This window comes from Mastigoproctus giganteus, chromosome 5 (genome assembly GCF_048544385.1).
Source record: "Mastigoproctus giganteus isolate SK-2022 chromosome 5, ASM4854438v1, whole genome shotgun sequence".
NCBI classification, from domain to species: Eukaryota; Metazoa; Arthropoda; class Arachnida; order Uropygi; family Thelyphonidae; genus Mastigoproctus; species Mastigoproctus giganteus.
The window spans coordinates 97,285,325-97,312,575 of NC_143579.1; the positions used below are offsets into that span (position 1 = coordinate 97,285,325).

Genomic DNA, 27,251 nt, shown 5'->3' on the forward strand with positions numbered 1-27,251 from the left:
TATTTCCAAACAAAAAACATTTCTTGGAATAGTTATATATTTGTACTGATGGGGCTGCGGTAGTTATATATTTGTACTGATGGGATTTGTACTGATAGGGCTGTGGCAATGACAGGAAAGCATAGGGGTTTAGTATCAAGCATAAAGAAAATTGCTCATCCAGATTTAATAACAACTCACTGTTTTCTTCATCGGGAACAATTAGCAACGAAAGATATGAGTGAAGATTTACATGACATTGTAAATCAGTGTGTACATATAGTCAACCAAATTCGAAAGAGTGCAGTAAACAGCCGTATCTTTAATATAATGTGTGAAGAAATGGGTTCAGTCCATAAACAGGTATTGTTACATTCTCATATAAGATGACTTTCAAGAGGAAAAGTTCTGAAATGATTATTCAAACTTCGAATAGAAGTTGAAATATTTTTAAATGACCAGAAGTCAGCATTAACTGAATATTTTAAAAGTAATTTGTGGCTTGCTAAAGTTGTCTATCTAGCTGACATATTTTCGTTGATGAACGATTTAAATTTGTCAATGCAAGGAAATCAGACCAATCTTTTTATTTGTTATAATAAAACAGAAGCTTTTGTTAAAAAACTTGACCTCTGGTTAAACAAAGTTAAAAAGGAATGTTTTGATATGTTTTCATCATTCTTACAAATGGTTGAGGACAACATGATAACTCAGAAGGAAATTTTGGATATACGTCAAATCATTTATGAAAATTAAAAGAAAAGTTCATTCAATATTTCCCACCTATTGGAGATATTTGTTTGGGCAATATGTGGGTAATAAATCCTTTTCAACAATGTCAATCAAATAATTTATCACTATCAGAAGAAAAAAATTTAATTGAACTATTAACGGACAAGAGTTTGGAAATAAAGTTTAAAGAAAACCAGAATAATTTACCTAAATTTTGGTTACAAATTGAAGAAGAATATCGGACTCTGAGTGAAAAGGCAATAAAATTGTTACTTCCATTTGCAACAACTTATATGGCTGAAAGTGGATTTTCAACATTGGTTGTTATGAAAAGTAAGTTCAGAAACCGACTCGACATAAGTTCACCAATGAGAACAGCATTAACTAATTCTATTGAAATAAGAATTAATAAATTAATTGAGGATAAACAACAAAGTCATTAAATATTATCTTGTATTATTTTGTTCATTATTTATGTAAAAGTTTTTAATAAATATAATTCAAACTATTTTAGGGATTTTTATAATTAAATGTTTTATTTAAAATCGTTATCTTACATTTTTCCATAGTTGAATTTAAATAATAAAAAATGAAATTGAAGTATTCGTTATAAATTGAAATTCGTCTGAACCACTCTCAGTAGAAATGTACTGAATGTTACTTTTCACGTGTAGAAGTTATTGTCAAATATGCATAATTTTATTTATTTATGTAATATACTGTGATTCCAGTCTACCAGGTTTTTAAAATTTTATATTATAAACATTTGAGTCACAGTACAATTACAAACAAATATGTTGGGTCATACGGCAAAAAGGTTGAGAATCGCTGATCTATACCATTGGTCCATGCAGTTTACATGAAGGAAGCATACAAGAACCTATAGGTTCTTTTGATGGATGCTATTAAGAATACAGATGCAATATCTGTGTCCATTATCTGAATGCTCTGGTCCTCCACTAAAGGAGGATGTAGCACATCCTCCTTTAGTGTAAAAGTCAAAAATCTATTTACCTCCATTGCACATCAAGCTAGGTTTGATAAAAATATTAGTGAAAGTGATGGACAAAAAAGGAGGAGGTGTTTTCCTGTTTGAGGCAAAAATTTACTACTAATCAGTGAAGTCAAGATAAAAGAGAATTTTTGTGGGTCCTCAAGTCAAACTGCTATTCCAAGGTTAACAATTCACTAAAAAATTAAATGATACAGAATAAAGAGCCTGGAAGGCATTCGAAAATGTCTGCTGGAACATTTTTGGCAATGAGAAAGCTCAAAATTACAGTGGCATTTTTAATGAACAAATTTTACTGTACAGAGAGTTGGGAAGCAACATGTCATTAAAGCTTCATTTTCTACATTTCCATTTAGACTTTTTTCCTGCAAACTTGGTGTGTGGGAAAACAAAAATGAGAGTAGAAGTCTGTCAAAGGCCAAACAACTATGTTGCAAACAGTCATACAGACAAATAGGGTGGGAGTGAATCGGGGTTTAAACTTTCCAAATATTTAATCAAACTTTTGGATTTGTCTCACACACAATAGCAAGACTTTTCTGGATTTATTGGATGACTGTTTTTCTACACCAGCACATTACAGAAGCAATACTTTTAGGACTAGGCAAGCTTGTTCTGATTATTAACAGTAACTCTTTGTGCATAGGAATCTCTAGGTAAAGAAATCATTAAATAATATAAGTACAGTCGGTCCTCGTATAACACGTGTTTGCATTACACGAATTCGATCATACACGATTTATAAATAGGGGAACGTTATCTTATATAACACGAACCGAATTCGCTTATACACGATTCGCCTTTGTGTTTACAAGAAATGGCAGTCGAATGCGGGGCCATACTCCAATATACGGTGCCCCCTTGTAATTGGCTGTCAGAACGGGGGAAAGCAGTGATTGACAGGTTTTGATCCCGCCTACTGCCTGCATCCCCTCTTCGTTTCACGTGGATGTCACGTGACACAACATCACTGGAGCGCTAAATGCGAAATTCGTTGCGTATTCTTTCTTTTGAATGTTGGTTTTTAGTGCGTACGGTGCTGGGCTGTTACTTCTTGCTTTTCTGGTTATTGCCTCGTGGTTTTCAGTTTGTTGTTATCCCGTTCCATCCTGCTGGTAAACTGTTTCTTTGTTTTTTGCTGCTGTGAGGTGAGTTTAGTTTGTCTTGTATTTCTGTGTTATTTTCACGTATTATTAACGTAGTATTGTGTCCGTTGCGTTTTTTTTTTTAAAAAAAGAAAAAATTCTATGTTGCCGTTTTGTGCTTATGCAAAGAGCAATTTTATTGTTCGTTGCACGTGTTAATTGACTTTCGTTTCTGTTTAGCCAGAAAAGGTTATGTTTTCATGCGACTTCGGGAAGGATTCAAGCAAAAACCAGTCGTTGGACGAAAAAAAAAAATGTATATTGGGAATTACGTTTTTAATTGTCTTTCGTTTGTGTTTAATTAAAAATGGTAGGTTACCTTTTTGCGGCACTTCGCCAGTTATTTGTCGAAAATTGGTCGTTTGCTGCGTCTCATTGTTTTTTTTTTCGTTTTGAAGAACGTTTTTCAATTGGGAATTACGTTTTTAATTGTCTTTCGTTTATGTTTAATTAAAAATGGTAGGTTACCTTTTTGCGGGACTTCGCCAGTTATTTGTCGAAAATTGGTCGTTTGCTGCGTCTCTATGCTTTTTCGTTTTGAAGAACGAAATTAGTGTGTTTAATTTGCAATTATTTTGGCTGCTGCTCCGAAAAAATTACTGTTGCCGATAATTTCGTTATTTTTCGGTTCCGCCATACTGTTATGTCGCGTAACATTCGGCACGTGCAGTTGTCGAGAAGAAGAGGGGGAACGCAGTGAGTGGGCGGAGTTACGAACCGTAACTCACTGCTTTCCCCCTCTTCTTCTCGACGTAATTGTCAAAGGGGCACCGTGTTCTGGAAAATTACCGAATGCGGAATCACCCCAACTGAACGCAACACGATAGGAACGAAGAAGATTCTGAAAATGTATTTATGTGTTTTATATCAGTGAAGGGGAAACACATTTCACCATAATAACGTAAACACCAACACAATTCCAGCTATCGATATAATCGCAAATGCAATTAGATGGAGTTTACTACCAGTTTATAACAGATTCCACTAGCAGAAACGCAACTGGAAATTGTTTTTATTGTTTTATGGTAGTAACCCCCCCCAGAAATGTGCTTTAGTAAAATGTGAGGTGTTAATACTGTATCTCGGCCTTTACGGTGTTGTTTATTCAGTTGCTACACGCGCGCAGCTTTGTTTATGTGTATCAAGCGTGCCTCCTTGTTTTGTAATTGTGCTTTATTCCCTAAAAATTAGTAAAATACTTAAAAGGTGTGAAAAGGAAGCGTCCTGGTGAAGACACTGCAGATTCAGAGAGAAAAAAAAAGAAGCAATATCGATAAACAGAGGCGGACTGGGTCAAAAATTCTTACCCGGGAAAATTTGTAGTGGCCTCATACTACGGTTTATGGCCAAAATCACACCGGCCTCCGGCCCACCGTGGTTTCCCCCGTAAGGCTTATAGCCAGTCCGCTTCTGTCCATAGAGAAAAAATATGAAATTGTGAAACGCTTTGAGCGAAATGAAAGACCATGTGATATTGCACGTGCTACAGACCTAAATGAGGCGCGCGGAGAATTACAAAGAATGCGGAGAAAATAAAAACAACTTTCATAGCAGGAACAACTCAAAGTGCAATTAAAATCCATTAGATTAAGACACAAAGAATTGGAAGAGATGGAACGGCTGTCATCTCTTTGGATAGAAAATCAAACAAAAAGCAAGTTTGCTTACGATAGAAGCAAAAGCATTAGCAATATTTTATTATGACTTACGTATTATAATTTATACTTACGTATTATAAAATACGTAAGTATTTTATTACGACTATTTTATTTAATATAATAAATTTTTTACGAATAAAATACGTATTTTATCCGTAAAAAATACTTTTTTAGTATTAAAAAATACTAAAAATACTTTATTATAATATAATATTATTTTTATTACGTATTTTAATCGTTATAAAATACTTACGTATTTTATAACGATTAAAATTACCCGATTATTTATTGTGTTTGGTAATGTTTTGGTTCCAAATGTGTGTTCAATCTTGGGTGGTCGGCACCTAACCCTACTTTTCCCATAGGGCCTGTTGTTTATATTGCACGATTTTGCATTGCACGAGGGTTTCTAGGAACGCAACTATCGTGCTATACGAGGATAGACTGTATTGTAAAAGATAAAGGGGGAAGATTTTGTTTCTATACAGGCAACTACAATAGTCTTGAGAATTTTTTATTTATATTCAGTGGGAATAATGATGTTACAAACTGCAAATTCTAAATAAGAGGCATTAAGAGAAGTAACTGTAGCTATTAGGCTTTTATACTAACTAAGAAATACTGCACAAGTGATAAGTGGATTTTAAATAAACACAGTGATTTTAAAGGAAGCGGCAAAGCAACTAAGCAAACCCTCAGCCATAATTATGAGAACATCCTTGGACTCAGGGGAGATCCCCACGGATTGGAGATGTGCAAATGTATCCCCAATTCACAAAGGGGGATCGAAGGGTGACATGAGTAATTACAGGCCAGTTAGTTTAACTTCTGTTACGGGTAAAATAATGGAGTCACTCGTTAAAGATGCATTGCAGGATCATCTAGACAAGACTGCAGCAATAATTTAGACACAGCATGGGTTTGTTAAGGGAAAGTCTTGTCTGACAAATTTGATAGGATATTATGAATATATGATATCAAAAAAATAATTTTGATATCATATCAAAATGATATGATTTAATTAATATAATTAATGGGTGCTGCTCTTCGTGGACTAATGTTATTAGTGGAGTCCCACAGGGTTCGGTTTTGGATTCACTGTTGTTTTGTATATTTATCAATGATATTGATGAAGGTATATCAGGAATAGTGTCGAAGATTGCGGATGACACAAAGGTTGGCAGGGTTGTTAATGACAGTAATGGAGGTGTGCTACTGCAACAGGATTAGATGGCAGATGGGCTAAGAAGTGGCAACTGAAGTTTAACCTTGACAAATGCAAAATACTGCATATGGGTAGAAGTAACCCCAGAGAAACATACCAACTGTGTGGTACTACACTTAAGGAGGTAGAAAATGAAAAAGACCTGGGAGTAATTGTGCAGTCAGATATGAAGTTTTCTGAGCAATGCAGACAGGCTGCCAGGGCAGTTCATGGGTTTTGTCAATGATATATAGGAATTTTGCTAGCAGGGAGAAGGTGATTGTCCCTCTGTATAAAGCAATGGTCAGGCTGCACCTTGAGTACTGCGTACAGGTCTGGAGGCCTCATTTTAGGAAGGATGTAGCTTTGCTTGAACGTGTACAGAGAAGGGCAACAAGATTGGTGAGGGGCATGAAGGGATCCTCTTACCAAGAGAGGCTTAAGTTCTGCAAATTGCAGTGGCTGGAGACTAGGCACCTGCGCGGTGATCTGATTGAGGTGTATAAGGCCTTGAATGGGTTGAGCACGCTGAATTCTGATGGGATCCTTCCACTTGTACAGATTACGAACCTAAGGGGGCATAAATTCAAATTAAGAAAAGACAGATGTAGAATAGATATGCGGAAATTTGCCTTTAGCCAGCGGGTGGTTAATTGCTCGATCAAACTTCCATCTGTCCCACAGGAACTAGTATTTATTGGTGACTCTATTGTCAGGGAAACGGGGAACATGCTTTGTAAAAAGGATAGGTGGAATAGGACCAGGGTATGTCTGCCAGGGACAAAGGTTGATGACGTAGAGCGGATATCATCTTTTAAGGGCACAAAAGGTGATATAGTTGTACACGTTGGCACTAATGATATTAAGACTAGGAGACCGGCGGAATTACTTAGCAAGTACAGGTCACTGTTGAAAAAAAGCCCTGAATTAGGGTTGAATTTTAAAGTGTCTGCAATTCTGCCCAGACACGACAGGAGGGAGTATATGATGAGAGCCTTGTTGATCAATTCGGCCCTGGAGGGATTGTGCAAGGCTCAAGGGGTAGAATTTTTTTCAGCCTGGTCTGTACTTGTTAACAGGAGAGACTGCTTCTACAGGGATGGGATACACTTAAATAGAAAGGGTGCAAGAATTTTTGCTGATGCTGTCGAGGCAGTGTTAGGTGGGTCGGAAAACTGCTAGTTGGGGGGGATACAAGGACTAATAGATTAACAGTAGCCACTGGCAGAGGTGGAAGTGATTCTTGCACTGCTTGTATTGAAATGAGCAGAAGCCTGAAAAACAAGATGCAGGTTATTTCAGAGACTGCTGTGAGTCATTGCGGTACAAGTAAACACATGGGTTGTGTTAGGGTAGCTAAGAATAGAAACAGGTGCATGTATACTTGCATGTACACCAATGCTAGGAGTTTGGTAAATAAATTTGATGAATTTGAGGTATTGCTCAAAACATCAAAGGCAGATATTGTTGGGATATCAGAGACGTGGTGTCACACAGATATAAGGAATGCGGAACTGGAATTTGGGGAATACAATGTGTATAGAAAGGATAGACAGGACAGGAGGGGAGGAGGGGGTTATGCTATTAGTTAAGAAACACATAAAATCCAAGGAAGTGAAGCCAGTCGACATCGATGGACAGGGCAGTGTCGAGTCAGTTTGGTGTGACATAGCATAGGGAAATCAAAATTGAGAGTAGGAGTGTGCTACAGGCCTAATGACTCTGATGAGTATAATAAGATATTGTACAGGGAAATGGAGTGGGCCAGTAAATCAGAGAGTCTTATAATGGGGGATTTTAATTTCCCAGATACTGACTGGAATTTGTGGGTTGGTCACTCACACACTAGCAAGGCTTTTGTGGATTTATTGGATGATTGTTTTCTACATCAGCATGTTCGTGAGGCAACAAGAGGGAGCAATACTCTTGATCTGATTATCAGCAGTGATTCTTCACGCATTAAGAATCTGCAGATAAATGAACCACTAGGTGGCAGTGATCACAGTGTGTTGAAGTGGGATTTACTCAAGGAGGTAACTACCATCAGAGGTAAAGGGAAGGGTTTTTGTTTTCATAAAGGCGACTATGATGGTCTGAGACAGTATTTAAATTCTATACAGTGGGACCAACTGATGATGTTACCAACAGCAAATTCAAAATGGGAAGCATTCAAGGAACTAATCTTGGAAGCTACCAGGCTTTACATACCAACTAAGAAATATTGTTCAAGGTTTTGGCCTAAATGGTTGTCAGATGAACTAATGAGACATGTGGCAGAGAAGAAAAATGCATGGGATACATACAAATTAATGGGTGACATAGAAGCCTATGATAGATATAAGTTGGTCTGTAACCAAGTCACAAAGGAGATTAGGCAGGCAAAGGCAGACTACGAAAAATCCTTGGCAAAGGATGCAAAGAAAAACAGAAAAGAGTTCTTTACCTATTTAAACTCAAGAAGGAAAGGATGAAGCAGATTGGTCCACTGGATATTGATGGTTCAACAGTTGAGGATCCTGCTCAGGTGGCTAACAATCTAAACGAGTATTTTGCATCTACATTCACGCATGAGGAGTTATTCAGGAAGGAGAATGACGTAGGTAAAGTAGTCATTGGCAGTGAGCTAGATGATTTTGTAATAACTGAGAGGAAAGTGGAGGAGAGATTATTGAGGATAAACATAAAAAAGGCACCTGGGATGGATGGGATCTATCCAGTTATATTAAAGGAGGCAGCAAAGGAAGTAAGCAAACCCCTAGCCATAGAGCTTCTTTGGACTCAGAGGAGGTACCCATAGACTGGAGATGTGCAAATGTAACCCCAATTCACAAAGGAGGATCAAAGGCTGACACAAGTAATTATAGGCCTGTTAATTTAACTTCTGTTCCAGGAAAATTAATGGAGGCACTGGTTAAAGAAGCACTGCAGGATCATCTAGACAAGAATTCAATTATAGCTCAGACACAGCATGGTTTTGTTAAGGGCAGGTCTTGCCTGACCAATTTGATTGGATACTATGATGTAGTCACAAAAGAACTGGATGCAGGGAATAACTTTGATATTATATATTTGGATCTTAGAAAGGCTTTTGATACTGTTGCACATGGAAGACTGCTGCACAAATTGGAGCAGTGTGGCATTGGAGGCAAATTGCTGCTATGGATAAGGGGATGGTTGAGTGGCAGAAGACAGAGAGTGGTAATCAATGGACACTGCTCAACTGGACTAATGTTATTAGTGGAGTTCCTCAGGGTTCAGTGTTGGGTCCGTTGTTGTTTTCGGTGTTTATGAATGATATTGATGATGGTATATCAAGTTTAATGTCCAAGTTTGCAGATGATACAAAGGTTGGCAGGGTTTTTAAGGACACTACTGACGCTATGCTGCTACAACAGGATCTGGAAAGGTTGAACAGATGGGCTGAGAGGTGGCAAATGAAGTTTAACATTGACAAATGTAAAGTACTACATATGGGAAACAGTAACCCCAGAGCAACGTATCAACTCTGCGGTACTACACTGACAGTGGTGGAGAATGAAAAGGACCTGGGGGTAATTGTGCAGGCAGATATGAAGTTCTCTGAGCAGTGCAGATGAACTGAAGAGTAGCTCATGGTGTCTTGTCAATGATATACAGGAATTTTTCTAGCAGGGATAAGGAGGTGATTATTCCCCTGTATAAGGCAATGGTTAGGCCACATCTTGAGTACTGTATACAGGTCTGGAGGCCTCATTTCAAGAAGGATGTAGAGCTGCTGGAACGGGTACAGAGAAGGGCAACAAGATTAGTGAATGGAACAAAGGGTTGCTCTTACGAAGAAAGGCTTAAGTTTTGCAAATTACAGAGTCTGGAGACTACGCACCGGCGAGGTGATCTGATAGAGGTGTATAAGGCTTTGAATGGTTTGAGCATGCTCAATGCCAGTGGGATTCTTCCTCTTGCTCAGAATAATCACCTCAGAGGGCATAAATTCAAATTGAGGAAGGAAGGATGTCGGATAGATGTGCAGAAATTTGCCTTTGGCCAGCGGGTGGTTGGTTGGTTGGTGGAACCAACTTCCATCACTTGTTGTTGAAGTTGATAGCCTAAACAAATTTAAGGCTCAACTGGACAGGTATTTCGAACGAACGGAGGGGTGAAATGGGTGTTTTTTTTTTTTTTTTTTCTGGCTGATGCTGAATAAACTTGCTTTCTTGCATCATATGCCTCTACTAATGCTAATGCTGTCGTGGAAGTTGATTGGGTAAATAAATTTCAGGAGGAACCGAACAGGCATTTGGAGGGAATGGTGTGATTTTTTTTTTTTTTTTTTTTTTTTTTTGGCTGATGCTGCATAAGCTCATACACTTGCTTTCTTGCATCACATGCCACTACTACTACTACTAAACTGATGAGATTAATGGCTATGGATACCTGGAATGGATACGTCCTGGAAGAAGGAGAAGAGGAAGACTTAGCAGGACATGGATGGAGAGAGTACGGGAGTGCATGACAGCCAAAGGCTTAATTGACCAAGACATCTTGAACCGCATTTTATGGCGGGAAAAAATTACTACCAGGCTATGGAAACACTCCTCTTGAAGAAGAAGAGTAATGGCCGAGAAAAAAATATGTGGGATGTTTACAAATATCAGAGAAATTAAAACCTACAGTAAACAAATTATTTGCAGAGTAGTAAGTAAAAACTACATTGCAATCAATCCACAAAGAGAGTTAGGCAAGCTAAGGCAGATTATGAGAAGTCTTAGGCAAAGAATGGGGGAGGGGAAAAGTAACAAATACTCCTTTGCTCATATGGAACACTAGAAAGAAAGAAAGGGATGAAATTCGCTGGTCCACTAAACATGAAGGGTATAATAGTTGATCATGCTCAGGTTGCTCACAAACTGATAAATATTTTGTATCTATACTCACATATGAAGAAATTTTACTGATGGGGCAGCCAGAAGTATATTAAATTATAAAAGGGGCTCAGCCATAATTATTAGAACATTCTTGGATTCTGTGGAAATCCTTATGAATTGGAGATGTGAAAATGGCTCCACAATTCACAAATGGAAAACAAAGTGTGAATTGGCAGTAAGCTTGACTTTTGTTCCATGAAAAATAACGGATGTTACTGGTAAAACAAGTAATGGAGGACCATTTAGATAGGAATGCAGTTATAGAGCAATTAAAGCATGGATTTGTTAAATTGTGTCCTCCTTTGATCAATCCGACTGAATACTATGCTGCAGTAACAAAGAAATTGGATGCAAAAAATTATTTTGAAATCATATACTTAGATTTCAGAAAACTTTTAACACTGCTCCACATGAAACACTTTGGTACAAACTGGAGCTGTGTGGCATTAGGAGAAAGTTACTGCAATGAATAAAGGAATGCTTGACTAGGAGACCACAGAGAGTAAGTTATCAATGGGCACTGCTCTTCTAGGACTAATATCATTAATGGAGTTCCCAGGATTTAGTGCTGGGCACACTACTGTTTTCAGTATTATTAATGATAGTAACGAAAGCATATCTTTATTTAATTTCTATGTCTGCAGATGATAAAGTTTATGGCAATGTGATTAAGGACAATAACCTGGGCATGCAACTAGAAAAATTAGGCAGATGGGGTGAAAGGTGGTAACTGAAGTTTAACATTGGCAAATTCAAGGTACTACATATGGGTAATAATAGTAATCACAGAATAATATACCAAATGTATGGTGCAATCTGAGGGCAATTGTGCAGTCAGGCACCAAGTTCTCTGAACAGTGCAAACAGGTTGCCAGTAGAGCTCATGCGGTTGTGTCAATGATATACAGAAATTTTGTCAGCAGGGATAAGGAGGTGATCATTCTTTGGCATAGGACAATGTTAGGCGACATCTTGAGTAATGCATATAGGAGATGCCTCCGTAGCCAGGTGGGAAGGAGCAGCAGTGCATAGCACATGCTTCTTGATTAGACCGGGGTTCGAGCCCGTCACCACCAAATACTTTTTTTTTTTTTGGTAGTTGTTGGCGCATCGGCTTCTGTGGCCATAATGCACCTCCCAAGGTTTTTGCAGTACTTTGATCCAAGCCCAAGGCGGGATTCAAACCCACGACCTTTGGGTTGCCAGGCAGGCACTTTACCCACCCGGCTAGCCCGGTCGGCCCACCAAATACAGAGGATGCGGAAAGGTCAGGGAATGACCACTGCATATTCCCAGAGCAATATGGCCTTAGTTGCTAATGCTCCTAAAAAAAAAAAAAAAAAACAAATAACAAACAATAACAATGCATATAGGACTGGAAGTCTCATTTTAGGTAGAATGTGGATCTGTTGAAATGAGTGCAGAGAGGGCGAGACTAGTGAGAGGAACAAAAGGGTATTCTTACCAAGAAACGCTCTGGTTTTCCAAAATTAAACTGTCTGAAAATTAACCCCATGCAGGTTAACTGATTAAGGTGTTTAATGCTTTGAATGGATTGAGTTACCTTATATTGTAGCTGAGTGATCAGAAGGAAGTGTGCTGAAGCACACACTCTTTTAGTAGACAGTGGTTCAAGCCTGACTGCTAAATATAATGAAGGATTGTATTCATGATTTACTGTATTAGAAGACGAAATGTGCAAGACATAATTTCTTATGGGTTTACATAATTAACTAAAGCAATACCTCACTTAGCACGGCTTCAAACAGCATGGGTTTCATTAAACCCAGTTTTCAATTCAATTCAAGTCAAAAATTTACTGTACATATTAAAACTCATTCAATAGCCTAGACACCTACTCTACATATATGCTGTGTTGTTGTAATCTAGGTATACATACATATATGCTGCAGTGCCAACTCTATTGTCTAAACATGCACATGTGAGGTATAATTATAATGTGCCAATATATTCCCTCAGGCAGTCACCGGCAATGTGCAACAGTGTTCAGTCTTCTTAATTCTCCTGACAAGATGACATGATAACTTTTCATTTCACAATTTATTTTTTACCCCTTTAAATACGATTGAAAATATATTTGCATCTTGGCTAGAAATCACTGCCAACAACATGCGTTTGTTCATGTTTTGCCCATTTTGGCAAATGATTTCACTGGTTTTGAATCACAAATTCAGACAACTGCCAAAGACACTGAAGATCGGAAAAGACTTGGGATTCTAAACTTTTATACTGCCAATGTACGTGACTGCACTGACTCACATGCAAATAACTTAGATGATGCAACTCTCCTTGAATTTGACGAGCAAACTACATATGAAGAAGAGGAAAACAATTCTGAAGTGCATAACACTGAAGTGGCACCAAAAAAATTTTCACAGAAGAATTGGAGAAAGAAAATTTTTCAAGGAGTTGACACGGCTTGCGAGGTGATTATGAATGAAGATCCGGATGTTGAGCACAGCATCAGGATACGGAAAATTTTACAAGATGGGATTCGATGCCACAAAGACTTGTACACCAAGAAAAAGAAGAGACGACTTCACCAGACTATTATTGAAATACCTAAATAAACAAAGTTTTTTTTTTTCATCTCTCATGATGTTACCTTTTCATTAATAAAATTTTTGCAATATTTTTTAATTTCAAATCCTTTTAATTGGCTATCAAGTGCAAATTGTTTATAGATTTATTATAATTTGTTTGTTTCTGTTTCTCTGGTATGCATTCAATTAAAATGCATTATAATTATACCTCAATTATCATGGTTTCATATAACACGGAACAGTTTTGGTACCAATTATCAGTGCTATGCGGGGTATTACTGTATATAATATCGGTGTAGATACACCATAGTTTACCCATAAATTTGAACTATGTATGTATGTATGTAGTGTAAAGGCATCAATTTAATTGTATCTCATATTCTGGGTGCCTTCACAATGAGATAGCTGGTATTGCGCTACTTCGAATAAATGATGCTTCTCTAGTAGAGAAGACTATTATTATTTATTATCAGTGAATACCACCACCCAGTTGATTGTTTCAAAGCTAGTTGGCTTCATCATCGGTGGATGGGCAAGTACCATGGTAATGCAACATGCCATTACAGTTGAGAAGTAACTTCCAATACCAGCTATCTCATTGTGAAGGCACCCACAATATAAGATACAATTAAAATGATGCCTTTACACTACATACATAGTTCAAATTTATGGGTAAACTATGGTGTATCTACACCGATATTATATAGATAATTTACTATAAACTCCTCTGACCTGGTGGTTACACTGAAGTATAAAGAAGAATATACAAATGTTGATGAAATCCTTACACTTGCTCACAAACACACATAAGGGGGTATTAATTTAAATTAAGGAAGGATGGTAGTAGGACAGTTTTGCAAAAATTTGCTGTGTTGTGGAAGTGGGTAGTTTGAATAAATTTAAGAAAGAATGGGCAAGTGATGTGGTGGCAGAGTTTTTTTTTTTTTTTTTTGGCTGATACTGTATAAGCTTGCTTCCATGCATCATTTGCCACTATTAATACTAATACCAAAACTAAGATATCAGGCTTCCTGAGCCTTATCCATGATAAAGTCTTTGACAATGTTCTGAAAGTATATAATAGAAACATTCAAGCTGAAATCAGCAGCTCAATGATAAAGATTTATAGCACTAAAAGAAAAAACAGACTTAACTCACCTCTGCAAGCAATATCAGATATGCTGGATAAATCATATCTGGATCCAAAACAAAATAGCTCAAAAAATAGGAAGCAAAAAGTCGTAATGGTTTAATACGAGGGCTGTTCAATAAAGAATAATCATAATTTTTTTTTTTTCACAACATACCTTTATTAATCATCCATATTTTGATGATTCTTTTCAAAGTAGTTCCCATTTGATGAAATGCACTTTTCTGCCATTCTCGAAAACATGATGGAAGCCATTTTTTTACATGCATTTGAGAATTGCCTCTGATGTCTTTACAACTTCTTCTGATGATTGGAAACATTTTCCTTGTAGCTCCTTTAAATTTGGGGGAAAAAAATCACAGGGAGCAAGGTCAGGGCTACAGGCAGTTGAGGAACAGATCTGACATTAATGCTGGCAAAGTACTTGATGACAGCATAAGCAATGTGATGTCTCACATTATCATGATGTAGCACCTACCCATCTGCATGCAAGTGATTGTCTGCAATGAATGTGATCCAGCAAAGTGTGCAGTACAGTTTGGTAGTAAGGTCCTGAAACAGTCATATAATGTGGTACATCAAAAAAAGATGACCATAACCTCTCCTGCCAAAGGCACCTTTTGCTTTTTTCAGCGTTGGAAATAACGTAGATTTCCAAACAGAGCTTTGTTCTTTACTCTTTTGGTTGAAATGATGAGACAGCTTCATTATCTTCTCACCATCTTCTGTAATCCATTGCAGCTGCTGAAAAACTTCCATGTAAACTTGCTGCTGCCGAAGTGAGAGTAGTCTAGGAACTTGGCATGTACAAACATGAGTGATATGCAAATGGTCATGGAGCATACCATGTACACTGCCTAGTGATATTATCAACATCTAGTTGTCTTACTCTTATACAATGACCTTCGTTCACCATTATAAAAGCAGTGTTTATGATTTCTGTGGTGACACCACACTATACTGTTATGTTCTCAGTCAGCATGTAATGGTTTGCCAGTTATCACACTAATTTTTCCTCATCCCACACAACAAAGTTATGCATATTAACAGTGCTAGAAGATAAAAGTTTGGCTTTGTCAGACTTCAACATGTAGAAATTATAAGGGTGCAGTTTCAAGGTCACTGTCGTGATTATAGATTTGCTAAGTATTTGCAAATGTCTGGATGCATCTTTTGTACTGCATTCTCCTAAGGGTGAAGTGAAATACATTTAAAGATTTAAAGTTCAGCTAATCTCAGCAACATATGCCTACTTCAAACTCTGTTGAAGTATGCATTCAGTCATTCAGTTCAGCAATAATATTGGAATATGAATGGCAAGTGGAAACTCATGAATAACTCATGGGGATAGAGTTATCTAGAATAACTCACGGAGATAGGATAATCCAGAATAACTCATGGGGAGGTTATCCCCATGAGTTATTCTGGATTGGATTTTTCAATCCTCACAGCATGCAAATTGTCCTGTGAACACACACACACAAACCTGTCCAGACATAATACACAATAGAGCAACGTGGTCTAAGTTGCTGATGCCTAAAACCAACAACAGTAAATCACAGTGTACAATGTTTACATTCAATTAAGTGTTTTTAGTAATATACATATTCCTCAAAACATTTCAATTTAATGTTTTAGTAATATACATATTGCTATACATTCCCAACTTAATTTGCTTGACACCAATCAATGTGCTCCCTATTTGTATATTTTCCTTTTTCTTTGAAGCACCATAATAAAACTTGATTACTATGTTTTCCTGTATGAAGATTAACATGTTTCTGTTGAAATATTTACATTTTTTAGTTTAAGTTACTAGATGACCACCAACACAAAACAGATAAAACAGACACAACAATCCAGTGATTATCACAGTTTCCTAATTTGGCCATTCTAATAATATTGAAGTAATATACTGATGAAAAGTCTGGCCATACAATACATTCTACAATATTTTGAACAAACATGCCTAAGGCCAAAATGCACATCTCAGAAATAATTTTCTCTTAAAAAATAATATAACAAGGGTGGATTACATTTCAGATCACGGTATCAGCCACATTTTTCACAACATAGCTATTCATATTAATATTTATTATGAACAGCTCTGTAAAATCATTTGATATGTGTTATGTGTATACTGTACAAATTAGTGCAAATGCATCACTTAAGTATATCTTATATTGTAAATACGTTCACAATGAGTTGCTATGATATTGCACTCCCATGAATAATATAAAATGGCATTTCCCAAACTTGCAATAATCACGTAACCCTTCTGAGAGTTTAGTCTTATAGGTATACTCCTTCTCAGTCAAAGATAATTTGGAGATAGTTTCAATATTACATTTTGTCTAGCCTAGAGCAAATACAGTACAATATATGCTAACCATTTATTAATATATAATAACAGTTATGCATATATACTATATAGGGAAATAATAATTTAAAAAATGGAAGTAATAATAAAAATCAACAAATATTCTGACAGGACAGCAAGATGCGGCCCTAGGGTTTTTGGTGCCCCTAGGCAGAAATGTATTTGGCACCCTTGAAGCACTATTATTAAAAACTATTATAATAAAAATTTTAAATTTCAGTGGCCTCAGACATTGGTGCCCCTATGCCCTGCTTAGAAGGCTTACTGTGTTCCGCCAGCCCTGGAACAGCATAGATATACATAGGGTGGATTCATACTGTCTGAAATTAAAGCATGCACGTTAGCTAGTAAAGAAAGAATTTTTGATATTTATTATGGTATTAAAATTTTCAGTATAAAAAAGTGTTTAATGTGAGGGATGGAATTGCTTGTGATCAGACACTAGAGCGGGGGATATCTGGATCGATGTTTGTCATTTGCAGACGAAGATGGTGCAGAGAATACAACTTTGCACAGATATGAAGTGAGGAAGGGCAGAAGATACTAACAGCTTTGTCCAATAAAACATCCACATGTCAGTGATGTTTGCTCAAATTTTGTTTTCAGAAAGTCATCTGAAGCTAGATCCAAGAGCTGTTCTTCTTCTGAATCTGAGAGGTTATTTGGCAATGTTAGAACACTCATAATGAAAGGGTTCCTTATCCATTCAAAGTTGCTATCCAATTCAAGGAAATAAAACATCTTTCTGCAAACTTTCCCAATGCCGTTTCATAGTTTGCAACACATCACCATCAAAGCTCATTAGCTGAATTTATTACTAAGTCATGAAGAGATGGAAAGGAAATGAATTCACATGACTAAGACGTTTATGCCAAAGTTGTAATTTTTTGATCATGCCGCTCACTTTATCTTCAATGTGAGTTTCCCTTGCAAGGAGAGACAGATTGTTTAAATGAGCAAAGATATCTGCAATGTATGCTAATTTGCATCACCATATCCAGTTCATGCATACAGTCCTGCAAATTAAAAGAGATAAACAGGTCTAAAAAAATTTGCTTCTCGCAGCTCAAACAGACAAACTGGGGACTTTTTCACAGTAAAGCCATTGCATTTCAAAATGAAATATGAGTTGTGTGTAGTCACTGCCAATCTCATCACAAAGCTGAGAAAAAAACTGGGCATTTAGTGTGTGGCTTTTCACAAACATTGATAATTTTAACAGCTTCATCAAGCACTTTTTTAAGATCTGCCTGCATGTTCTGGGTGCAAGTGCTTCCCTGTGTATACAATAATGTGTTGATTTTGCACCTGGTGACAACAATTTGAAAATGTGTGAAATTTTTTTTTTTTTTTTGAACCAATCTTAGCACTTGCACAGCAGAGAAGGCATAATTCAAATAGCAGAAGACTACTATAGAGAATTATACAAGGAGCGAGGGAATGATACCAGCAGTGGGGAAGATGGATTGCAAAGTAGCAACACATACGACATACCCGATATTCTTCCTGACGAGGTAGAACATGCATTGAAGAAAATGAAGAATCGGAAAGCCCCAGGGGAAGATGAAGTTACTGTAGAGTTGTTAAAATTGGGAGGAAGAGACATAACACAAAAACTGGCAAGGCTCTTCACAAAGTGCATTAGAAAAGGTGTGATGCCTAAGCAGTGGAATAATGCAATCATAGTTTTGCTGCATAAGAAAGGAGATAAATCAGAAATTGGAAATTATAGACCAATTAGCTTGTTATCCCATATCTACAAGTTGTTCACAAGGGTCATTACTAACAGATTAGAAAGAATACTTGATGAGAATCAACCGAAAGAGCAAGCTGGCTTTAGGACAGGATTCTCAACTATGGATCACCTTCACGTAATATCACAGCTAATGGAGAAAGCAAATGAATATAAAACACCATTATGCCTGGCATTTGTGGATTATGAAAAGGCATTTGACTCCATACAGCATAAGGCAATGTTTCGGGCACTGGAAAGACAAGGCACAGATACTCCATATATTATGATTTTGACGAAAATATATTTGAGAAGTGCTACATCCTTTATTAGACTAGACAAAGACAGTAGCAAATTTAAAATCGAGAAAGGAGTTCGACAAGGAGACACAATATCTCCGAAGCTGTTTACTGCTGCCCTTGAGGAAGCTTTCAGAAGATTAGACTGGTCGCAGAAAGGAGTCAATGTGAACGGAGAGTACCTAAACCATTTACGATTTGCAGATGACATTGTGGTCATAAGCCACGATCCCAAAGAATTAGAGGAAAATCTTAATCAGTTATGCACAGTTAGTAAGGATTTTGGACTAAAGATGAATATGGCTAAAACAAAAGTAATGATGAACAAGTATGCCACGGAAAGGGAAATAATGATTGAAGGAGCAGTAATTGAAAAGGTGGAGTCATATACTTATCTGGGACAAGTTATTAACTGTAATAATGATAAATGGCTGGAAGTCAAGAGAAGAATAAATTTTGGATGGATAGCATTCAGGAAATATAGTCACATACTGAAGAGCAATATCCCAGTTTGTCTGAAACGTAAAATAATGAATCAATGTATACTCCCCACCATGACTTATGGAAGTGAAACTTGGGCACTCACCAAAAGAATGGAAGAGAAGCTAAGAACTACACAGCGAAGAATGGAACGAATTATATTGGGAATCAGACTGTTAGATAAGAAGAGAAACACATGGATTAGGCAGCAAACTCAAGTAAAGGACATTCTTATCAAAACTAAAGAACTAAAATGGTCTTGGGCAGGACACATAGCTCGAAGACATGATGACAGATGGACTAAGAAAATAACAGAATGGTACCCAAGAGGAGCTAGAAGAAAACCTGGAAGACAAAGGCGGAGATGGATAGATGAAATTCATGAGTTTTTGAGTAGTAAATGGATGGCCAGTGCTCAAAACAGAAGGAACTGGAAAGTTGCTGGAGAGGCCTTCATCCTGCAGTGGATTGAAAATGGCTGATGATGATGATGATGATAGCACTTGCACCATCCGTGCTTATTCCAACACAGAAACTCCAATCCAAAAAGTCATCAATAACTTTAAAAACAGTTTTCCCAGTTATAAGTTTGGCATAGATTGACAAAAAAAAAAAAATTTGGACTTCATTATTTGCTTATATCTGACAAACAAATAGATTAGCAAAAGCTACAATATCAGTGGATTCATCAGCTTGCAGTGCATAGTAAAGCTCTGTCAAACTGGTGACAATATGATATTGTTATTTGAGAGGGGAAACAATCTATAGCTTTGCCTCCAATCATCACTTGTGCTTTGGCTGCAAGTTTTACTAATGTCTTGCCAATCACTTCAGCAGCTCCAAAACTTCCAGAAAATAATCCACAGAGTTACCGGAGATGAAAATTCGAAAGCTTCAAAAGCTTTCAAATTTTCATCTCCTGTAACACTGTGCATTATTTTCTGGAAATTTTGGAGATCTTTGCACATACTGTCATAGAATTCTACAAGTTTTCCCTAGTATTCTCTATTTTGTATCGAAATGGTATTTGTGGTTGGATGAGTCACTACTTTCCTTTGTGAGTGTCTTGTAACAAATAACACAGAGTGAAACAGACTTTACCTTATCACCAACCATGAAAATCTTAGTTTAAGATAATCTTCATCATATTTGCAGACTTTTTTCATTTTCTTTGCAACTGATACTTTTAATAAACTTACAGATGGCTCATGCTCTTCACTTATTTTGTAATCACATGTGATGTAGGTATATCACTGCGTATATCCTCACAATTATCACTAACTTGCATTTCCATCATTATTTTCTTTTGTACATTTCAAACATCCTGTTTTTAGCCAGCAATCTATATTAAAGGATTTAAAAAAAACAAAACAGAAATTTTTACATGACACTTACACTGCACTTGAAAAATTCACTAGTAACCATCAGAATAATTGTTGTGTATCTGCTATAAAGACAAGTGTATTACCTGTACTGCAGCAGCACGTCACCCAATTCTCTCTGTCTGCAGTGGCAAGGTAAACAAACAAATCTGAATGTGTTATCATATAAATTACTTATAATGTAGATGTGCATATTTCTATTCTCATATACACTATTCTCATATACAGTAGGTTAAAATTTATTCAATTAACCAGTCGATTTCAGTTACCTGAATTTTTTTTTTTATTTATTTATTTTTTTTTTTTTTTGGTAAACATAATGTGCAAAGAAAACTTATTTTTTTTAGTACAGTACAATAATTATAAATTTTATAAATCATATACAATAAATTAATCATAAAATACTTAATACAAGTAGATATATTAAATAAAATAATAAATAATAAAAAATTTTAAAAAATATGAACAAATATGTACAGTATCTTATACACAGTACATATAGCATAATACGATCCAAGCTGAAGCACCTAAAACAAAACAACATAATAAGTAAAATCTTAATGTAACATGTAATGTTGAAAAGAAAAAAAGACTAATTAACTAAGAAGCTATATAAAGTTGAATGAATCATGTTTTTTTTTTATGATAATGTAAATCATGATATGCCCAACTTCATGAAAGCTGCTTGCTGAGAACATGACTGAGTCAATAATGCATCACATTTTTCAGCCACAGTTAAATCCTTTCACTGATTTTGCTTCTACATTTAAAAGTCTATGTAAAATGTATAAATTTAAATGAAGTTTAAATTGTTATGTACCAATCACTATTTGCATAATATTATGTACCAATCACTCACTATTCACATAATGTTTGCACAACGATTCATTGAGTAAAAAAGGATGTCAAAATTTAACAAATTGTGCATCTTGAAAAGACTACTGTCAATGATATTCTAAAATTAACCCAATTATTGTTCATACAAACAACACAGTAGAGTTCATTTGCAGAGGAAGGGGGGGGGGGGAACAAGCAATAAACAAATGCCATGATTATCAAGTGATGACTTCTCACAGATGTGTGGTAAAACATCTGTTTGGGTCACTATATGTGAAAATAGACACCGACACGCACTCACAAAGAGTGAGCTAATATGTATATATATGGATTGCTTATGAGTATAGTCCAATAAAAGTAGATGAAAGGGGGGAAAAAAAGAAAAGAAAAGTAAAGAAAACCTGAAAAATCAAGATTATGTGGCTCTATTATCTTTTACGATTCAATAAAGTGAAATTGTGATTCTAATGAGAGAAGAGATTCACACACTACAATGTATAAAGCGTTCGAGTTTAAGTTTTAATTAGATAAAGTGGCTGATTCAATTAACCAGTGATTCCTATAAGTGGAAGCCACTGTACTAAATTTTGATTTAGTTGTGGAAAACAAAAATTGATTTGTTTTCCACAACTAAAAAAAATCTATGATAAAGAAAAATAAAACCTTCTGTATACCCTTTAAAACTCTTTCGTGTACCTCTGGGAATATATGTACCACACTTGGGGAAACACTACAAATTAATAAATATAAAGATAATAAAATTGCATGCATGAGCACTGCCCCTCCCCCCCCCCACACACACACACAATGACAAAACTTAACTAATGCCTGATGGATATCCTCATGAATACCATCAGGATGATAATTAGATGATGTGGTGATAATAACATGAAGCTGACTGCTGGCAGCAGTTTTTTTGTGTGCATTTCTAAATATATATTTTTTAATGTATATTGAACATTTTGAACAATCCCAAAAAGTCCTTAAAAATGTTTTCACTTGGTATGTATAGTTCTAAAAATTCCTTGAAGTCCTGGTGAGAAGTTGTTACATATTTTCATTAACTTCAAATGCAACATATATTATGCATTACACAAATCTAAGAATATAATATGATATATAAAAATATGCATCCCAAAATTGTGTTGAGAGAGAGAGAGACTAGTTATATACATATCAAAATATCAAACTTATGCATATCCATGGTGACCTGATCAAGGTATATATGATTTTAAGAGCTGAGTAATGACAAATGATTTTATCTTTCTTAGGTAAAAACTATTCAAAAATTCTGATATCAAATCCTGTGAAACTGAAAAACTTGTGTGAATTTGAGGATTAAATTTCAGCTAATTATCTACTAGACAGATGAAATATCACACTTTGATGAAATATATAAAAGCAGTAATGAGGGATATACAGCCGGAAATCTTGCTAACTTTATTTGTTTTTCTTTATTTTATTTTACTACTTTCACAGCAAAATAAAATTCAATGTTAATTTACACTGAGATTTTTCTCCCTTATCATTTTGCCTAATATAATACTAATATAATTCAACATTAAATGTTAATTATATAATACTGTTAATTTAATATATGTTAATAATGTTACATACGTCTAATGTTACACTGAGATTTTCTCCCTTATCATTTTGGCAAAATGATAAGGGCAAAATGATGAGAATTGCTAACATAATTCTCATCATTCCTGAAAAGGTTTAAACTCACCTTCACATCCTAAATCATTACTAGCCTTCAGGTTCCAATAGAGTGGGTAACACTGATCACAGATTCGTCCAGTAACTTGTTCTTTGCATTCACAGAGCTCTCCACTAGTAAGGCTACCACAGCCAACAAACGTTGGAACAACACCAGAAGGATTGCAGTTGCATTCTATTAAAATATAAAAAATTATAAATATAGATGATGCTATCTATTACAGCAAGCTGCTGTTCTGCTCAAATTCGACAAATAAAATATCTGAAAAGGAGAGGACTACCTTAAATTTTTTTTTTTCCTTCTTTCCTGTGCAGTGTTTACACATTGCACAGAAAAAAGTGATGTCTTAATACTTACAACAGATCAAATACCATGGACTTCTCAGTCCATGAGTGTCCCTTGATAATGTATTACTTTTAATAAATGGAATCCCTGAAATATTAATATCATTCCCTTAAAAGAAAATATTGTTACAACAGCCTGTTTCAAGGTGTATTTCTCCCTAATCACAAGGAAGGTAGGTGATATATATGGTGACATTTGCCAAAAGAGCCAAGTGTAAAATTTCAAGAAAATCCTGCTACTGGGATTTAATTTATTACATGCGAGCAGGTGTACAAGAAATATAATAATTGCTGGAGTCATTTTTATCTAGTTTTAACAAAATTTGGAATGGCTCAATAAATCTTTCCATAACAGCCATATATAAAATTTTACGAAAATCTAATGTCCATGGTGAAGACAACAGGTGTTTTTATGCATATATATATTAACCTGTCTAAAAAGGTAATGCAGCTACACTATATGGGAGACTTACTTTCCCACTAGGAGTAACTAGACAGAGAAAGATTCACTTTCCTTGTAATATACGCAGGGGCGGCTCGTTGTAGGCACTGTGAAACTACAGAATCTACCCAGCTTTTTAAATCTAAATACACAGTCAACAGAGTGATATGAAATTTTGTGAAGAACATTGCAATGCAATGAATATTTTTATTAACAGGTCCCGCATATAGTATACTCATACTCTATTTCCAATAATCAAAAAATAAAAAAATAATTGCTGTATTTAATAAGATTGCTCAACCATTGCCTAAGGCCTTTGGTTCATGGGAAAACAGCTATTTCCAATAATCATTTCAATAATAAATGAATAAAAACACTAAATCATTTTCAACTTTGAAGTTTAACCATAGGCAAAACTATGCACTAGACAGTTCCACATTTTGCTCTCAGTGGTTGAGTTAATGCCTGGTTGGTGGATTGCCAATACGATTTTTTTAGAAGTGACAAAACAAGTCAAAGGAACTGCAGAGCGAACAGTGCTGATTTAATCATTGACTATGAAGAGTATATTGCCACAATGTTGGTGTCTTTTGTTGTTTTGTAGTATTTTTAACTTGCTTATTATTATTATTACTACTACTACTATCTATGTCTAAATGTCTTATAACCAGTGCTTTTTTTTTTTTGTAAAAAAATAGGTGCCGGTACTCATTCTTTGCTATCAGGAAAAATTGAAAATTAAAAGGATATGAAAAGTACTCCAAATTTTTTTTTCTGAAATAGTAATAATGTTTTTATAATAACAACAACAAATTAAGAATATTAACACAGTTTATTAAGCATACATTTATTATTCAAGTATATAAAAAAATAAGTAAAATGTGAGTAAAATAAGTAAAAAATAATAACAAGTAAAAATAATTTCAGAATAAAGTTTTTGTAGAATATTTCGAATTTTTATTAAGTTCTCATCCGACACCCTATGCCAGGGGTCAGCAACCTTTTTTGAGTGAAGAGCCATTTTTAATCTAATTAAAAAAAAAAAGAGAGAGAGAATCTGAAGAGCCGCACCTCAGCTCAAGCTCGGAGGAGGGGGGAAGCGACAGTGTTTTAAGAAATGGAATAGAGTGGGAAGGTGTTTATTAAAAAAAATATATATATACTGTATATATATATTTTTTTTTGAAATATTATTTAATAATACTGAAAAAAACGTAACAAACATCCAATTAAGTACAAATTAATGTGAATTTTGCTGATGAACTCCTTAAGCGAGTCTCTCAACATCATGCGAGTATGTCGTAATTAAACATGCTGAGCTATAAACATGCTCGCATTGTTCAGATGACAGTTTCTCAATTTATTTTTAATATAGTTCATGTTCAAAAATATTTGCTCGCAGAAATACGTCGAACCAAAAACTGAGAGAAGTCCAAATGCAAATATTTTCAAATTTATATACAGGTCCGGTAAGCTACTCCACGCATTGAACACAATTTGCTTTTTCAACTCATCTATCGTTGCCCATTTGTGTAGAATTGCAAGGGCAGCCTTTTGCCTCTCCAAATCCTCAATTTCAGTTTTTAAGGCATTTTAGTCTTGCACTCCACATGTCCTTGATTTTTAAGTCCTCTAACTCCATTTCAATTTGTGCTTCATATGAGCTGTAAAGTTAAAGAACCACAGTTACATGTTAAAAGAATATGGCCTTAGTTGCTAATACTCCTAAAAACCAAATAACAAACAAAAGTGAAAAAGAGCTGCATGCGGCACGCGAGCCGCAGGTTGTCGACCCCTGTCCTATGCTGACTTCTTTTCTTCCTCTTTGTGTGTCAATTGCTGAATGACGTTTCTGAAGCAGCCATGAATCGACATATTTTGCTGGATCGAAGCAGGTCAGCGGTGGGCCTACAATTTTAAGAAACAGCAGTGAAGAAACTGTTTTTGTCATCAACGAAGCGCTGGTTGGACTGGCGATCAGATTCATTTGTGAAAATCCTCCACATTCACTCAATGAAATTGGTACCGTACTCAGAGCGTTCATCAAATTCTTCAATTCTTCTGAAACCTTCTTATCAATTAAGCATACCCGAAATCCACGAATTGCATCTCTTTCATTTAACTGTAAATTAATTGATAATTTTCTAACTTCGCTTTCACCAAATGCCAACAATTCATGTTTAGAAGGATTAATACCTTCGTTGTCCTCATTTTCCGTCTCTCGTCATCATATTGTCACTAGTTCTTAAATTTGAATTTTTCTTTTCTTTTCTTTTTTTGAAACTGTCCAAAATGTCGGTGTCATTCGGATATTCAGGTACTGTGACCATGTAAACAGAGATAGGGAAAATTTACAGAAAAATGTGGATAATGCACTTCCGCGAAACAACATATGATTATTTGTCGGGGTAAAAGAAAATCACTTTTCTAATTCTAGAACGGGGCACTTACAGTTGATTCACTGAGGTGTCCAACCTACGGCACGCGAGGAAAGTGAAAACAGCATTTTAAATTTTGTTAATTATCAAAATAATTCTCATTAAATGTTTTGTTCAGTGAATGTAATTGTGTATTGCCCTTAATAAAAGTTTCAATTATTTTCAGTTTTACTTTTACAAGCAACAAGATATGGAAAATGTAACACACTAAAGAAATCTAACTTTGAATCTTTTTGAATATGGCCACTGTATGGGAATAGGTTGGACACTAGTGCAGTAGAAGGTGGGCCAGAGCCCAATGGGAATACAACCAACATTAAATCCTTGATCTGCTCACTTTTGACTAGTGCAAATCCTCCGTATGTGGGACAGGTGGTTGGATAGGTTTCATCGAGTACCACTAAGTTGTATAATGCATTAGCTCTCTTAATTCGTGCAGCAGGACTAATTACGCGAAAGCCAGAAATGCGAACAGTGCGTACCGAGTTAATTCTCTCCTAATCCGTTCGTATATGAAAATATTCTTCACTCAACGGAAAGTATTTTAATCATTACTTCCAAGGACTTTGTTAAACAAGGTCCGAATGAGTAATTTAGAATTATAAAAATGGTTATACAGTTTTATATAGAAATATCTTAAGAACAGACAGTAAAAAATGCAAATTTAGTTAAATAATTTTAAGCTTATTTGAATAGTAGGTAAACATGAAAAAAATTTACGGAATATTGCAAATTTCGAAGTGCACTGCATCCAAAGGTCACACGTCACTGTTAATAAAGGTGCCGGTACGCCGTACCATTGTGTACTGTCCCAAAAAAAGCACTGCTTATAGCTAAGGCAATTTAATG

The 27,251-nt window shown here is 35.7% G+C and overlaps 1 protein-coding gene across 1 annotated transcript in view; it reads right to left on the reverse strand.

Moving 5' to 3' along the window:
- The window catches only part of LanA (laminin subunit alpha), a 1,178,005-nt gene that overhangs the window by 889,454 nt on the left and 261,300 nt on the right, over nucleotides 1–27,251 (reverse strand). Inside the window, exon 11 of the mRNA XM_090374120.1 lies at nucleotides 23,188–23,352. Coding sequence (XP_090230246.1) covers nucleotides 23,188–23,352 — 165 coding nt within the window. The remainder of the gene's footprint in view (nucleotides 1–23,187; nucleotides 23,353–27,251) is intronic.